General features: G+C 38.2%; 1 protein-coding gene across 11 annotated transcripts in view; it reads left to right on the top strand.

Moving 5' to 3' along the window:
- Positions 1-17,389, top strand: part of ptprt (protein tyrosine phosphatase receptor type T) — a 230,476-nt gene that overhangs the window by 175,825 nt on the left and 37,262 nt on the right. For all 11 annotated transcript variants that reach the window (XM_054784610.1, XM_054784608.1, XM_054784609.1 and 8 more), the window contains 5 exons: positions 2,536-2,616; positions 4,666-4,701; positions 12,040-12,132; positions 12,350-12,459; positions 14,001-14,088. In XM_054784610.1, coding sequence (XP_054640585.1) covers positions 2,536-2,616; positions 4,666-4,701; positions 12,040-12,132; positions 12,350-12,459; positions 14,001-14,088 — 408 coding nt within the window. The remainder of the gene's footprint in view (positions 1-2,535; positions 2,617-4,665; positions 4,702-12,039; positions 12,133-12,349; positions 12,460-14,000; positions 14,089-17,389) is intronic.

The raw sequence follows: 17,389 nt of genomic DNA, 5'->3' as shown, positions 1-17,389 counted from the left end.
CACACACACACACACAGATCCAGGCTAAGTCTTAATAAGACAGAGTAAAATGCTGAGTCATGTGAGAGGAGTCAATAACATTTGCAAAGATGAAAGCTGGCAGAGCAAAGATGTGTGTGTGCGAGTGTGTGCGCGCATTTGTGTGTGAGTGTGTAGGTGTGTGTGTGTGTGTGTGTGTGTGTGTGTGTGTGTATGCGCGTGCATTTAATGTGAGGCATCTTCTTAGGGGTGCACAAGTTGCAGAACCAGAACAAATGTGTGCGTCCTAAATGTCCACCCTGTCTTATTATTAAGCATTACGATCGCAATATTTGCTGACTTGATTTAAGTCAAAGTGTTTCCAGCGAGGGCCACATAGTAAAAAAAAGAAAGGATGCAACTTTGCCACTTTGATATTTTGTAAAGCAACACATGTAGATATGCTAAGAAGTTATATACTTGTATATTTCAAGAAAATAATGCATCTCAGCTTTGACATTTCGGTTTAAAGCATATTATTATATATCAACTTCACTCTTTGTTGTTTTTTGTCCTAATCTTTGCGGGGGGGTTTTTGTAAATTCTCTAAAGATTTCAACTTTTTTCTTCTTTAATCATCTTTATACATTTTCTTTCTGGAATATTGTAACTTATTCCCATAATATCATGACTTTTTTCTGCAAGCTGATGTCCCAGAAATTGCACATTTATGTTGCTTTGTTCGTTTTTCACAATATTGCGACTTTTAAAAATAAAATTTTTTCTTTAACTCATTCAATACCAAATACGTGTTTATACGGTTTTCTAAACCCAAACTCCCTTTATGTTTTTTTTGTGCAAGAGGCAAAGAGGTAAAGACAAACTGCAGACTAATAAAGGTCACTGTCGCTGCAGTTTTAAGCCATAAAAACGGCCACAAGATGGCAGAAGTGCATCTGATAAGAGCTTGCCATGGATCATTTACATGTATTAACACACTCCACGGCAAGGAGGAAGTGGAAGAGCATGAAAGACTGTAGCAGGCAGAAGGTTACGCATTGTAGGGAAATTTGAACGCATGCACACAGACACACATGCGCACGCGCACACACACGCGCACACACACGTGCACACACACGTGCACACACACAGTTTAGTTCCAAATGTGAAAATTGTAAATAGTTCATGGTGTTAAATTTGTCAAAAAAATTGTTTTTTTGTTGTAAAACAACCCCTTTTTTGTGTTGTAGTACAGTTGTTTAGATATTTGAGCTTTCACAAAAGCAAAACAATTGTGTCCAAGTGAATGTATGGATATTTTCACAAAAAGCTGGTTTTCTCCCTTTTTTAGTCAGAAACTGATATTTTCCTGAAACATACCTATGTTCTACTGCTGATTACTAAAGAGCGGGAAAAGGTTGAAACAAACTTTTTTTCTGACGAAAGACTTTCTTTTAGTAGGTTCCATGTTTTTATAGCCATAGAACAAAATATTCTGTGTGCCTTGAAACTTCAAAATGGTCTAAAATGGGCGGTAGTGAAGGGGTTGTCTTTTGAAAAATGGCTGGGATTGAATGAGTTAACTCTATGCTATTAAAATTACATTATTTTTCCTCATAATATTATGACTTTATTGTCATAAAATTGTGACAATTTTTCTCTTAATATTTTGATATTATTCTTGTGAAATTACCGCCGTTTTTCCTTTTTTTTCATTTTCCAAATATTTCATTTCTTGTGAATTTTGTTCTAGTAATTTTGACTTTATTGCCATAATATTTCTACTTTAGTCTCATAACATGATAACTTTTTCCAAAAATGTATTCATTGTTTTGTTTGTTTCTCATAATATTCCGACATTTAAAAAAATAACACATTTTTTCTTTAATATTTAAATTCCGTGCTATTGAGGTGATGTTATTTTTTTTAAATAATTTAAATTTTTTTCCTGTAAAATTAGGGTGTTTTTCTTGTTAGGTTACAGCTTCTTTCTCTTAATATTTTGACTTTATTCTTGCAAAATTACTGCTGATTTTTCCTCTTCACTTTTCTTTTTTGGGTGTTTTTTTTAGGTTTCTTGCTAAATCATGTTTTCAGAATTTGCCACGGGCCAATAAAAAAAACAGCCAGGCACACCTGATTAGAGGGTGAAAGGATTATGAGTGGCCCGTGTGATACAGTTTCTGGTGTACCTAATGAAGTGTCCAGCGATTGTTGTCAGAACAAAACAATTTCGTCTTTCATTCCCAGCGGTTGTTGCGTTTTTTTATATCGACTTTTCCACCAGTTCTAACATGCACGCTCACAAAAGAGAGAGTGCGGCACGTTTAAGTGCTCAGTCGCATGCGACTGCTTTTGTTGGAGAATTCGATATTTGTAGCGGGGATGGTGCCATTAGCGTTTCTCTTGAATATGGACTATTGATCTTTTTTTCCCTCATGGTGTTGTGTGATGTTTCCATCGTAAGAGGTCACTCGTGTCAATGTTCTTGCTTTTCTCTCCTCTCTTTTCGTCTTCTAACATCTTCTATTATCGCCTGTGTTTACTGTGCATCTCACCTCTTTTTCACCTCCTCAGCCTCTCCCTCCTCCTGCTCCTTCTCCATGCAGGGAAGCAAGACGCTGCAGAGCAAATCCCTGCTCAATTCCTACTACTCAGGTACACACACTCACGCCTACACTTACGTCTGCCAGTCACTAATTTGGATCACGCCAGTGGAAATGTTATGATATTCTGTTGGCCTTTCGGCAGCGCTATGCACCACTCACTTCTGGTCACGTGATGGCATGGTCATTGTTGGTTGTCCGTACGGCAGCGACAAGGCAGCACTGTCAGATATTCCCACTCTGGATGCCGCTTTAAAAAAAAAAAAAAAAACACTGTTTCAGGGCACCCAGAACACCGTTTCCTTGTGGATGAATGGCCAAAACCATGGATTACTTTATCCTTTCCACCTGAACACAGGCCCTTACTTGGCACGATGCAACGATATCCTGTAAGGCTCGTTCATTTGGCAAACTCAAAGAACACAAAACTAGTCAACAATAAGTTCCATCTTGGCCTGGACAGAAGAAATCATGGAAGCAAATGGTATTCATAATTACATTTTTGTTTTAGGCTAAGCCAGGGGTGTCCAAAGCACAGTCCAGGGGCCATTTGTGGCCCATCGATGTTTTTTTATTGGCCCTTGTCACATTCCAAAAATATCATATAACAAGAAAACAAAAAACTAACAAGAAGAACTGTAAAAATGCAAAAATCAGCAGTAATTTTACAAGAATAAAGTCAAAATATGGAGAGAAAAAAGTTGTAATCCAATGGAAAAAAGTCATAATTTTATGAGATTAACTTTGTCATATTATGAGGAAAAATAACATAATTTTAGTAGCATAAAGAAAGTTGTTTTTTAACATTTGTAATATTATGAGAAACAAACACAACAAAGAATAAAGTTGTAATTTTGGGGAAATTAGGTTGTGGAAAAAGTTATAATATTATGGGAATAGAGTAAAAAAATTACAGTAAATAAGTCATAATTTAGATTAAATGTTCAAGAAGAAAGTTTAAATATTGGATAATTAAAAAAACAGCATAAATTTAAAAAAAGCTGCAATTTTGCGAGAATAAACTCTTATGAGGAAAAATAATGTCATTTTAGTAGCATAATTTAGAAATATTAAAGAAAGACCTTTTTTTTTTACAGTTGTAATATTATGAAAAACAAAGAAAACAATGAATAAAGTTGTCATTTTTGGACAATTCCGTTGCAGAAAAAGTTACTATGTTCAAGTCAAAACATTATTGGTATAAAGTCATACTTACGAGAACATTTACAAGAATAAAGTTGAAATAGTTGGAAAATTAAAAAGAAGAAAACGAGCAGCAGAAATTTGAAAAAAAAAAGAAACAGCTGTATGTAATTTTCCAAGACCAATCCAGAGTGTACCCCGCCTCTCGCCAGAAGACAGCTGGGATGGGCTCCAGCATACCTGCAACCCTAGTGAGGGAAAACGATCATTTTACGAGAATAAAGTCAAAATAGAAAAAAAGTCACATTTTAACAAGAAAAAAAGCTGCAATTTTGTCGAGAATAAACTCCTATTATTATGAGGAACATTTTAGCAACATAGAGTTAAAATCTTATTATTATTTTTTTTGTAAGTTGTAATATTATGAGAAACAAACAAAATGATGTTGTAACTTATGGAAAATTAGGTTGGGGAACATGTTATGATGTTATGGCAATATAGCCAAATATTATAGGAATAAAGTCCTAATAATACAAGAAGAAGATTTATAGAGATTATTTAAGAAGAAAGAAGAAAGAAGAAAACAACAGTAAAAATGGGGGAAAAAAGAGTTGAGTGAAGTTGATTGTAATAATAGACTTTTTCACGTATATCACAAAGCTGAGATGCATTTTTTTGTTTTTAGATAAAGTCTATATACAGTAACTTCTTAGCATATGTTGCATCCTGTCATTTTTCACTATGTGGCCCTCGCTGGAAAAACGTTTGGACACCCCTGGGCTGAGCAGTTTTGCATTTTGTTCTCATTCTGTACCCCAAATAAATGTAAAAAAACAAGGTCTGTACCGTTCCTTATGATGTGCCATTCTTCCCCACCATTCGATCCAATGACGGGGGTCAGAAGAGTACGTGGTGTGTCGTCTGTGTTAATGATGGTGTTGTGTTCTTCAACATGCAGTGTCCAAAGAGCCCGTCCCTGCCACCACGTCCCTGGGTAAGACAAGCGTGTCCTCACCTTCACTTGAAGACATTAACATTGACTGTGTGTCCTCAGCTAATGAGCGCTATGCTAATTAGCACCATCGCTCATCTCTTCCTCTACATTTTACTGCTGCTACTGTCACCTCGCGTCACACCTTCGCCGTCCCGCTCCCTGACATCCATCTATTCATCAATTGCGTATTTCCTCATCCGCCCATCCATCATCACCACCGGCCTCCGCGGCCGTTTGATACGGACGGACTAAAGTATATGGATGCGGCTCTTAATCAATCAATCAGTCAGAGGTTGTAGTTTCTTGCAGACAGCCTAGGTGTCCCAATACTTTTGTCCACACCATGTAGATAAATTCCCACCAGAACACAATCTCCCGTCGTCCCCGCCCCCATCCATCTCCAGGACCATATGCTGTTTTGTACATCCTGCTGAGCAGAACACTTATTTGTATCGACTGCATTCGCCCAGCATGATGTTTCCAGAATGTTCTTTCCACAATCCTCCTCCTCCTCCTGACAATGTAGCACCCGCACAGAATCCAATCCAACCCAAACACCATCTTTTCTCCATGCCTCAGGAGGCAGATTTTCATCTCGTGTCTTCTGATTCTTTGTGTGTGAATCATTTCATCTTCTTATTTACCTTGACAGATAGATAGCAAGTACAGAACTAATTTCCATACCTGATCGGTTAAGGAAGACCCATTTACATTTTGGGATGGATCAAATGATTTCTTCTCTGCCCTGATCACCGCTCGGTCCGTACCTCAGTTTTAAGAACACGGTTTGGTTCTGATTGGCTACAGTAAGGGAACAAAATGCAAAACATCAAAGAAATAATACAAATACAGTCAAACCTGTCTATAGCGACCACTGAAGGGAAACAGCAAAAGTGGCCGCTATAGACAGGTGGCCGCTACAGACAGGTTGGCGGCCATTTTGAATTTGTGCGCACACATATGAACATGTATTCACAAAAAGACTGGAGCAAAACCAAGAGACATAGGGGAAAACGCTCTGTTGACACATAAACAGGTAGGTAAATCTAGGTAACAGCTCCGGTGAGGAAACTAGTAATATCAATAACAACAATGAACCAGCGCCGCACATTTGACGGCGCTGGCATTTTATCCGCCACAAATGTTAATTGACCGCAGCTGCGGGGCCACCAGGCATGAAGCGGCTGCCTCTTCCTCCCCGGAGAAGGCACAGCCCGCCAAATAAGAGGCAGGACAGGGGACGCTCGCTCCTGTCCTGCAGAACGTCACAAATTTCCATCTTTGATTTTTTTTTAAAACACGATTTTAAAAGCAAGAAATAAAAATTTTAGTGAACGAGCTTGAGGATATATGTACAGGATACGCGTGAAGCAGTCATGAATGGGTGTGTGCGTGAACAATCGAGTGCGGACGAGGTGCGAAGATCGTCGTAAACTAACAATACCATCGCTCCTTTCTTATTGAATGGGCTTCTAATCTCTAATTAGTCGGCAATGAAGTGATATTTTAGATGTTTTATTCAGGTGTTTTCAGTATTTTAGAATTTTTTCTCAGCATTGCAAAGTGGGAAGATTACCGTTTTGGCCGTCATTGAATCTTTTCAGGGCGGCATTGCAAAGTAAGAAGACGGCTTTTTTATGTCGAACTAGGACTCAGTCAATTAAAGTCTACACACGACGGCTTCATTGCTTAAAAAACGAAACGTTTTCGTGCATGAAGCTTCTGCTTGAGTCACTATTTTGGCCACTATATGCGGTCAGATATTGACCAAGGGATACAAAATGAGTGGCCGCGTTAGACACGTGACTGCTATACACAGGGTCTGTACATTTCCTGCGGGGGATTTTTCAGTGGCTGCTATAGGCAGGTGGCCGTTCTATACAGGTGGCCGCTAAGACAGGTTTGACTGTATATACAACTTTTTTCAAATAATGAAATAAAATAATTTCAAATACATAAAAATGAAAGAACACAGTACTAGTCAAAAGTTTAGAGACACTTTCCCATACATTAACATGACATAATGTCTCCAAAGTTTTGACTGATCACTTGTCTTTGTTTACATCAAGGGGTGTCCAAATGTTTTTTGTTGTTTTTTGACACATTGAAAGTATGAAATTTTGCCACTAATGTATGATATTATGTAGAGCAACACATGTAGCTGTGCTAAGAAGTTATACTGTATATATTTCAAGAATATTGTTATACTGTATACGTGAAAAAGCAAATTATTAGTAGCAACTTTTCCCCATTTTTTCTGTTTTTTTTCTAAATATTTCCAACTTTCTTCTTAAATAATGTATTATTATTAATATAATAATTATTTTAATATTATATGGTTATTTTATATATATATATATATATATATATATATATATATATATATATATATATATATATATATATATATATATATATATTATTGTATATTTATTATTATTATATATTATTATATACTGTTATATAGAAATAATAATTATTATTTATTAACATAATATTCTGACTATTTCCCCAACCAAACTTTCAAAAAGTTACACATTTATTTTTTCTCATATTTTGCAGCTGTTTTTTTAATTAGCCCATGGCACAGTCTAAAAATAGAATTTAACTAGAAAACTAAAAAAAAAAAAAAAACAGAGGAAAAACCCCCCGCAAAAATTAGCAGTAATTTTCCTCCGAATAAAAAAATTGTAATCCTGCGAGAAAAAGACCTTTTTACTAGTGTAACGTCGTAATATTATGAGGAAAAATGACATCATTTTAGTAGCATAAAATTTAAATATTAAAGAAAACATTTATTATTGTATGAAAAAATATTATGAGAAACAAATAATGTTGTAATTTTAGAAAAATTAGGTTGCAGAAAAGTTACAGTGTTATGAGAATAAAGTCAAAATTACAAGAAGAAAATTTTCAAGAAAAAATCTGAAATAGTTGGACAATTTTTAAAAATATGGGGGGGGGCAACTGTAATTTTACAAGAATAAAATCTAATTATTAAGAGAAAGTCATACAAAGTCAAAGTCAACAGTCATATCTAATGAGAAAAAGCAGCAATTTTACAAGAATAAACTTGTCATAGTATGAGTAAAAATAATGTCATTTTGGTAGCAAACATTTTTCACTACGTGGCCATTGCTGGAAAATGTTTGGACATCCCTGCTTAGGGGGCGTTACCCTGTTAAGTGGCAATCAACTCCCCCGTGGTCAAATTGGGGCCTTAAGCAGAATTTTATTTGGAAAGGTAGCAGCTGTACCTTTACACCATCAGGTGTAATCGACAGGCGAGCAGGAGGATTCTGCCATGTTCTGCTCTCCTCATATTCAGCAGCCCTTTAAAATTGAAAATAATACATTTCATTCCCAAAGTAAAAGTTCAACATTCCGACACATTTCAGGAAGTCAGCGACTCGAGCCTGAGTCGTGTGTCAAAAGCCGAATTGGAAAATGAGCTGAGTTATTAAGAAAGAGGGACGTGCAGATTGAGGGATCAAAGTCGGGAGGAAGGATCTTGGATAAATCCAGGATGCCAGGCAGAGTGTGTGTGTGTGGGTGTGTGTGTAGGTGTGTTTGTGTGTGTGTGTGTGTGTGTGTGTGTGTGTGTGTGTGTGTGTGTGTTGTAGCAGCTGCGTGGCTTTGTGCACGGCTCAGGTGTTGCCTCAGATTTGTTTGACACACATTCATGCAAACACAAAGCAACACTCGGTCACCGCCCAAAGGCGCAAGGACGCGTGGGGGAAGTTGGGGGCGTTAATGCTGATGCCATGCAAATCCCGGGGATCAGGAGAAGACGGCCGCAGCCTCGCACCTCTTATGTGCAAACACGTCTCGCTCTCTCACAATCAATTTTCCCGGCGCTGACGCACGCGGCAAGGCCGCGCCGGCGTCCTCTTCTTGCTTGTCTTGGGCGGCCTTTTGTGTCACGGCAAGGACAGCCTGTCGCCGCTTTCTTTGGCGAGGCCGCGTAAAGTTGCGCGGAGAAGTGCGAAGGAATAAAAGTGAAGAAAGTAAAGGCCGGCAACTAGAAAAACATGAAACACAATTAGTCTTCATCACCAAGCATGGAACATGCGCTCACTGAATGGACTTTTTTAGTGTTTTATCCCCTCATGGGCAATTATTCTCCCGTGGTCTCGCTCAGCATAGCATTAGCTGAATGCAGGGTGATTACAGCTAATAGTAGCCATTTTGTGTGGCCATAATGTGTCAGCGCTGGGTAATTGAAGGTGAGTGCTGGGTTGAGAGAGAGTCATTTTTAACCTTTATGTGCTCCGAGTGGATGGAGCCGCATCTTGATTCTCTGCTTACACAGCTTATATGACATATTATATGTTATATATTATATTCATAGCGCTCTCTGCCCACCGGCCTCTTCTTCTTTTATTTCTGTCTTTGCCTGCGCTCTCTTACAATCAATGTTTTATTCTTTATCTTGTAGCTGCAGATACATTTGATAGCATAATAGTGAGACGGATGTGCTGTAAAACAAGCTGCGAGACCAGTCTTTTCTCTTGTGTGTGGATTCAAGCTGATTTTAAACCATTAAATCTACACTTCTGTAAAATAGTGCACCACTAAGGTCAATAGTGACAGGTTTTAGCAAAATAGTGCACCACTAAGGTCAATAGTGAGAGGTTTTAGCAAAATAGTGCACCACTCAGATCAATAGTGACAGGTTTTAGCAAAATAGTGCACCATTAAGGTCAATAGAGACAGGTTTTAGCAAAATAGTGCACCACTAAGGTCAATAGAGACAGGGTTTAGCAAAATAGTGCACCACCAAGATCAATAGTGACAGGTTTTAGCAAAACAGTGCACCACCAAGATCAATAGTGACAGGTTTTAGCAAAATAGTGCACCACTAAGGTCAATAGTGACAGGTTTTAGCAAAATAGTGCACCACTAAAGTCAATAGTGACAGGTTTTAGCAAAATAGTGTACCACTAAGGTCAATAGTGACAGGTTTTAGCAAAATAGTGCACCACTAAGGTCAATAGTGACAGGTTTTAGCAAAATAGTGCACCACTAAGATCAATAGTGACAGGTTTTAGCACAATAGTGCACCACCAAGGTTAATGGTGACAGGTTTTAGCAAAATAGTGTACCACTAAGGTCAATAGTGAGAGGTTTTAGCAAAATAGTGCACCACTCAGATCAATAGTGACAGGTTTTAGCAAAATAGTGTACCACTAAAGGCAATAGTGACAGGTTTTAGCAAAATAGTGCACCACCAAGGTTAATGGTGACAGGTTTTAGCAAAATAGTGTACCACTAAGGTCAATAGTGAGAGGTTTTAGCAAAATAGTGCACCACTCAGATCAATAGTGACAGGTTTTAGCAAAATAGTGCACCATTAAGGTCAATAGAGACAGGTTTTAGCAAAATAGTGCACCATTAAGGTCAATAGAGACAGGTTTTAGCAAAATAGTGCACCACTAAGGTCAATAGTGACAGGTTTTAGCAAAATAGTGCACCACCAAGGTTAATGGTGACAGGTTTTAGCAAAATAGTGCACCACTAAAGGCAATAGTGACAGGTTTTAGCAAAATAGTGCACCACCAAGGTTAATGGTGACAGGTTTTAGCAAAATAGTGCACCACTAAGGTCAATAGTGAGAGGTTTTAGCAAAATAGTGCACCACTCAGATCAATAGTGACAGGTTTTAGCAAAATAGTGCACCATTAAGGTCAATAGAGACAGGTTTTAGCAAAATAGTGCACCATTAAGGTCAATAGAGACAGGTTTTAGCAAAATAGTGCACCATACAATCCACTGCAGGCATCTTCTTTGATAATATTGATCTCATTTACATATTTATTTCTTTTAACACCTCCCTGTATTCTGTTGCATCTGACAACATTTGTGTCCTGTTCGCCCCTCCAGTCATGAGCTCAGCTGTTAGTTTCCACATTTCACACTTACACTTCACTCTGCCTTAAAGTCTTGGGATTCTTTTTCTCTCTCTTTACTAAAGAAAATTCCATGTGACTTCTAGCCAATCACAGCAGGCCTCACACAAGATCACATGTTCTCTCATACTCCCACTCTGTCACATATTGAAACATTCACTTCATCCCGGGCCATTGGAGATGCGTCCTATTATTAGGAACACCTTTTAGAATGTGCCAGCAGGTGCACGCCACACGCAGACATGCCATGATGTACATGCGCGCTGGTCATGTGGGCGGAGTCAAGTGTCACAGATTCAACTGTAAGCGAGTTTCAATAAACTGCAGCATGAGAGTGCACGCTCTCTGACATAGTGGCTGGCCTTCATGGTCTCACACACACACACACACACACACACACGCACACACACACACACACACAGTGTGTCAGTGTGGGGTCAGTAAATCCTCCCATTAGCACAGAGATGTCTTCATCATAGTCAGTGTTGTGCAGCTGCTGCTATGACTCCATTTCATGGCTGGCTTGATGCACATATGACCTTGCCGAGTCCACGCACACACACACATGCGCACACATGCACGCGCACGTACACAGGGAAGCCAAATAGCAGTGTGCACTGGCAGGAAGTTGCATGAACACATTTGCATTTAAAAAAAGTGTGTGTCCTTGACGTCACAGTGGCTGTGTGTGTGTTTGGGGGTTGTGTGTGTGTGTGTGTGTGTGTGTGTGTGTGTGTGTGCACTCTGACACACCTTCTCGACAAACTCAGGACACCCTCTTAAGGCCTGAAAGCAACTAAATGTGACCTAAAAATAACAAAGTAATCATAACGATGCCCCCACTGGTTTGCACCAAGGAGCAAAGTGGTTGCCACGGCGACAACTGCATCAACTGTTTTGCGTTGCGTTAGCACTCATGCTAGCATTAGAAAAGAAGAACACGACGAAGTCAAATGACCACAAAGGCAGTGAGAGAAAAGCGCATTCATTATTAACTAATCAATCATTTTTAATAGCTAGTTAATTAATGAATGGTGAAATGAATTACAAATAAAAATGTTATTAAACAATTGTAAAATGATTTAACATTGATAATATTATATTATAATAATATTATAATAATATTATTAATAATATTATAATTGGATGCATAAAATAAAATACATTTAAAATATAAAATTACAAAATGATTGTAAATGAAAAATAATAAATTAAAAACGCTGCAACCCCAAAGAGGATAAGCGGTGGATGCATGGAGGGAAAAATTAAAAACACTTCATTCAAATAATGACTTCATTATTAAATTATATATTTCCTTTCACCTCCACTGCATCAACTCCTGTCTGGATGCACTGAATGCTTGCTGTTGTTGTTGTTGTTATTGTCACGGTAACCCCGCCTCAATTTTGTTGCCAAACCCGCTTGACAGACAGCAGCCAGCCGTCGCTCGCCCAGCCCTCGCTGACGCTGCAGAGCTTCCCGTACGGCGGACGCGAGTCCGTGGAGCTCGCCTACCAGAGCGGTACGTGCTCGCCGTCTCTGTTCTAGTTCTTCCACAGCAAACTCCTCCAAGCGCGCCTCAATGGATGTTGCCTGGGAACAGAAAAGGGCGCTTCCCCGAAGTGGCATACGTACGACTGTACTAGCTGACTCGCATCCAGCCTCTCATTCATTCATTAAGAGCTGTGTCCGAGTACTTTTGTGCGTCTGCTGATCTTTGTCCTCCGTCCATCTCGCAGGTCAGTTCCAGGCGGGTCAGTTTCAACCTGCCATCCGAGTGGCAGACCTCCTCCAACACATCACTCAGATGAAATGTGGTCAAGGATACGGCTTCAAGGAGGAGTACGAGGTAAACACACACACACACTTTCTCTTTTGCTGGTGTTCATTTTCACTTCCACAGGGATGGCTTTCCTTTTCTTTGGCGCACTACCGCTTGGGAGACATAATGAAGCGCAAAAAGTGAACTAAGAAGCAATTTATTCTTGCTCAGTGTGGCTTTGCAGGCGCACACTGCATCCTTGCTAGTCGCTAGTAACTAGTAAGTCATTAGGAACTAGTTATCCAGCGAGTCTTCTGTTCACGGACTAAAACGACGCCTTTAATTGATTTATGGGAGCCCGTTTGTGACCGCAAAACGTCGTAACACGGAATGTTGTAAACAGAGGACCACCTGTATAAATAAATGCATCCTGAATTACATTTGTGTGGATAACAAAGAAAGACATCTTTTAGTTCTAGGGTGCCCAAAGTGCGGCCCCGGGGGCCATGTGCGGCATGCGGCTGTTTTTTTATTGGCCCGTGGCTAATTCAGAAATTACAATTTAACAAAAAAACTAAAAACAAAAAACAAAAAACCTGAACAATAACAGCAAAAAAAGAAAAATAAAGTCAAAATATTAAGAAAAAAAATTGTATTCTAATAAGAAAATGGCGGAATTTTGTGAGAATAACATTGTAATTTTAGTATATAAGATATTATTTTTTAAGAATTGTAATATGAGAAACAACAAATAAAATAAAATTTTTGGAAAATTAGGTTGCGGAAAATGTTATAATGTTGCTAGAATAAAATTCAAATGTAATGGGAATATAGTCATAATAAGAATAAGAAGTACAAAAATGGGAAAAAAAAGTCAAAATATTAAGAGAATGACAAGGAGAACAAAAGTTTCAATTTCACAGGAATAAAATCATAAAGTCATGAGGAAAAATAATGTCATTCTTGTGCCATAGAGTTAAAATATTAAAGATTTTTTTTCGCAATATTATGAGAAATGAACAAAACAAAATAAATTAGTAATTTCTGGGACATTAGTTTAGGAAAAATAGTTTCATTTTGTTAGAATAAAGTCAAAATATTATGACAATAATATTTACGCCCCTGATTTAGTTCACACGATTGCTCACAGCCGCCGCCTTCCACGATAGAAATCATTAGAATGACTTGCAATAAGAATGGAAATAATCCAAAAAGTCTGAGAAATTGTAGTAAAACAGCAGACTAGACAAGTAGATTTGTGAATACTCAGTGTGAGTGCAGGCCAGCGGTGCCCAGGCTGGGGAGGGGGAGTGGCGGCCAAGTCCGTCAGGGTACAAGTGGCGTAGCGTGAGTCCGCCAGCACGCACAAGGAGATCATGAGGGCTTGTTTTTTTTGTTTTTGACTCTTGGAGTTGGGTTACTCCTTATTGGTACTTGAGTGATGTTCCACGTCGTTCGCGCTCCCCCCTGCAACGCTAAGGTTAGCATCGTAGATATTCATGTCACTTTTCACAGCCCGTGCGACAGCGTCCACACGCCCCGGGCACCGGGCCATATGTGCCACCCATAATGCACCACTTGCATAGCCACACTCTCCTAACTGATGTGTGACGTGTGCGTGTCTTCAGGCCCTGGCGGAGGGACAGACGGCACCCTGGGAAAGCGCCAAGAAGGACGAGAACCGCAACAAGAATCGCTACGGCAACATCATCGCTTGTGAGTACCGCAATGACTCGCGCTCTTTATGCCTGCCCGCCGTCCTTGTTAGCATATCACGTGATGTTGGCATCTTTTTCTTTTGTTTGGTTTTGCCATGGATAACAAAAAGGTTGTGTCCACAACAATTGTTTGGCTTTTGTCTGGTTTAGGGTAGCCCATCTTTGTCTGAATGCCACCTCTTCCCAAAATAACCATCATCACACTTAAAATGTCTTCATAGTTAGGAGTTATAGCGCCACCTGTATGTGCTTCAGTGCCTGTGAGTGAGGACATAGACAAATAGTTCAGCAGTTCAGTGTTTCCCCGAGGGTTACCGCTTTCGACAGAAACATGCTCAGACGTGCACGTGTGCGCCGCCTAGCGTCGCCGTTGCTCCTTCGTGGTAACATGTCACAAACTTTCAAACTAGAAAGACTCCAAATTAAAGGTGCTGTCTGAGCAAAAGAAGGATCAAATACTAGGACACTCCAAGTCTAACTCGATTTCCATACATTTAAAATAGAAATAGATAAATAGAAAATAGATAAATACAATAACAATAAAACTACTTAAATATAAAATATTTAATGCAGTTATTTTTATTTTATACAATAAATTAATCAACATAAATTTGATTGTTAAATATTTTATATTTTTTTATTTTTAAAATGATTTAATTACTAAGTGTGTAATATAGTTATTTTATTTTTGTGTTACTTTTAAAAACTATTTAATTATTAAATATTAAATATAATTATTGTAGTTTTATTTTTATATTTAAGTATTTAAATATTAAATATTTAATATGTAATAATTTTATACATTTTATTTACATTACAGACAGTTTTAATTTTTTATTAATTAGGAATAAATTTATTTTATATAAATATTAAAACAAATAATACAATACAAATACTAACTAAAACCAAAGACACAAATTGACACAAGCTTCTCAGAGGTTCCTCAACATGTTTTATTATGCCTGAAATAATCTTTCATAAATTTCAGTGGTGCAAAAATGACTTTAAAATGAAATGATGATAGAAAGGATCTCCCTTCTGTATGAGGAAAATCTGCCTGTAAGAATGTAATAGTTCTCTTTTCAAGTCTTACTGGACAAATAACTAAAAAATAGGAAATATTATCTAATTAGCGAAAAAACAATGAAAACCTGGACATTTTCATCACTTTATTAAAAAAAAAAACAAAAAGCACCCTAGGTCACCCTAGGTTTTTTTTACTCCATGGGGGGCGGTAACTTTCAAACTTTCTTGCTCAGAGCACACAAAGCCCACGCACCACACATGGAGCGACGTATTTGTTTGTTCTGCACAATATCGCACCATAACCAACGGTACACAAGAACAAGGACAAAAGATTTGCCTGCGTGCGCATTGTATTCATTTTCCAAGTGGTTCGATGTCACACACAAGTTGGGATAAAGGAGTGCAACGTGTGAAAGCATTAACACAGTTTGAAGCAGACGTTATTTCAGTGTAAAATGCACTTAACGTCATTGTGTCGCATTGTCGTGCACAGTGAGAGCTTCCACCAGGGGCGTGCATGTGGGCGCGCACGTCCAATTAAAGGTCTTGGTGTCGAGGCGGAGACACGACACCAGCGTGAAGGCTTTGAAATGAAAGCGCGCAGAAGTGAAATAGGCTGTCACAGCCTCGATGGCCAACAGGAATTATGATAAATTTGCTATTAGGACAAATGCTTTAATTACCAGCGCCTGGTAATGGAAAGTGTCCATCTTGCTTGCCGCCATCGTACAAAGGCTCATTTTCTTAAGGAAAACCCTGAGGGGGACAGCGGGGTGCGTTGTCTTTATTAGACGACTTGCTTCAGTAAAAGCGTTGGGATTAAACTTTACTTCACCTTCTTGCTACGCGCGTCTACTCCCCGGAAGCAAAGCAAAGCTTTGAGAGAGATGATGTTCACACTTACAGCTGTTTGGATTTATGGAGATACACCAGGGGTGTCCAAAGTGCGGCCCGGGTGCCATTTGCAGCCCGCGGCTGTTTTTTAATTGGCCCGTGGCACATTCTCAAAATATAATTTAACAAGAAAAATTCAAAAATTAAAAAAATCTGCAGTCATTTTAGTAGAATAAAGTCAAAATATTAAGGGAAAAATATTGTAATCTACGAGAAAAAGTTGGAATTTTATGAGAATGTCGTAATATAAGGAAAACTAACATTTATGAGAATAAAGTTGAAATATTAAAGAAAAAAATACACAAGTCGTAAGATTATGAGAAACAAAAAAAACAACAAATAAAGTTGTAATTTTTGGAAAATTAGGTTGCAGAAAAAGTTCTAATGTTACGAAAATAAAGTCAAAATGTTATGGGACTAAAGTCACCATTAGGAGAAAAGACTTTACGAGAAGGAAGGTGGAATAGTTGGAAAATAAAAAACTTAAACTACATCAAGTGTGAATGGTTGTTTGTCTATATGTGCCCTGCGATTGGCTGGCGACCAGTCCAGGGTGTACCCCGCCTGTCGCCCGAAGTCAGCTGGGATAGGCTCCAGCATGCCCCCGCGACCATAATGAGGAAGAAGCGGTATAGAAAATGGATGGATGGATGGAAACTACATCAGAAATGAAAAAAATGGAATTATACAAGAATAAAGTCAAAATATTAAGAGAAAAAAGTCCTCAAATCTCAATCTCAATCTCAATCTCAATTTTATAAGAATGAACTTTTAATATTATGAAAATAATGTTGAAATATTAAACAAAAACTGTTAAAAGCTGCAATAATTATGGGAAACAAACACAACAAAATAAAGTTTTAATTTTTGGAAAATAAGGTTGGGGAAAAGGTTATAATATTATGGGAAAAAAAAGTCATAATATTATGAGAAGAACATTTACGAAGATTATTTAAGAAGAAAATTTGGAAAAAGTTTAAAAAAATGCTGGAAAAAGAGCAAAGAGTGAAGTTGATACTGATAATATGCTTTCTCACCTGCATGACAAAGCTGAGATGCACTTTGTTCCTTCTACATGTGTTGCTTTACAAAATATCAAAGTGGCAAAGTTGCATCCTTTCATTTTTCACGATGTGGCCCTCGCTGGAAAAACGTTTGGACACCCCTGCTGAGTGCATGTCAGCACTCTTTTTCTGTGGCTAAGTCTTGTTACACCAGTGCCATTTTAAAACAGTAACAGTTCAAAATGCATTCATTGTATTTGTCAAAAGCAATAGATTGTTACATTGTTAAAATGGAATTTTATTTGCTAAACACTAAACAGTGCTTAAGACTTGTAAGGACTCGGAAATTTCAAGCCTATGATTTCAGACTTGACC

Source organism: Dunckerocampus dactyliophorus, chromosome 8 (assembly GCF_027744805.1).
Source record: "Dunckerocampus dactyliophorus isolate RoL2022-P2 chromosome 8, RoL_Ddac_1.1, whole genome shotgun sequence".
Classification (NCBI taxonomy): Eukaryota; Metazoa; Chordata; class Actinopteri; order Syngnathiformes; family Syngnathidae; genus Dunckerocampus; species Dunckerocampus dactyliophorus.
The sequence above is the reverse complement of the archived record's forward strand: the minus strand, read 5'-3'. Positions and strand labels throughout refer to the sequence as shown.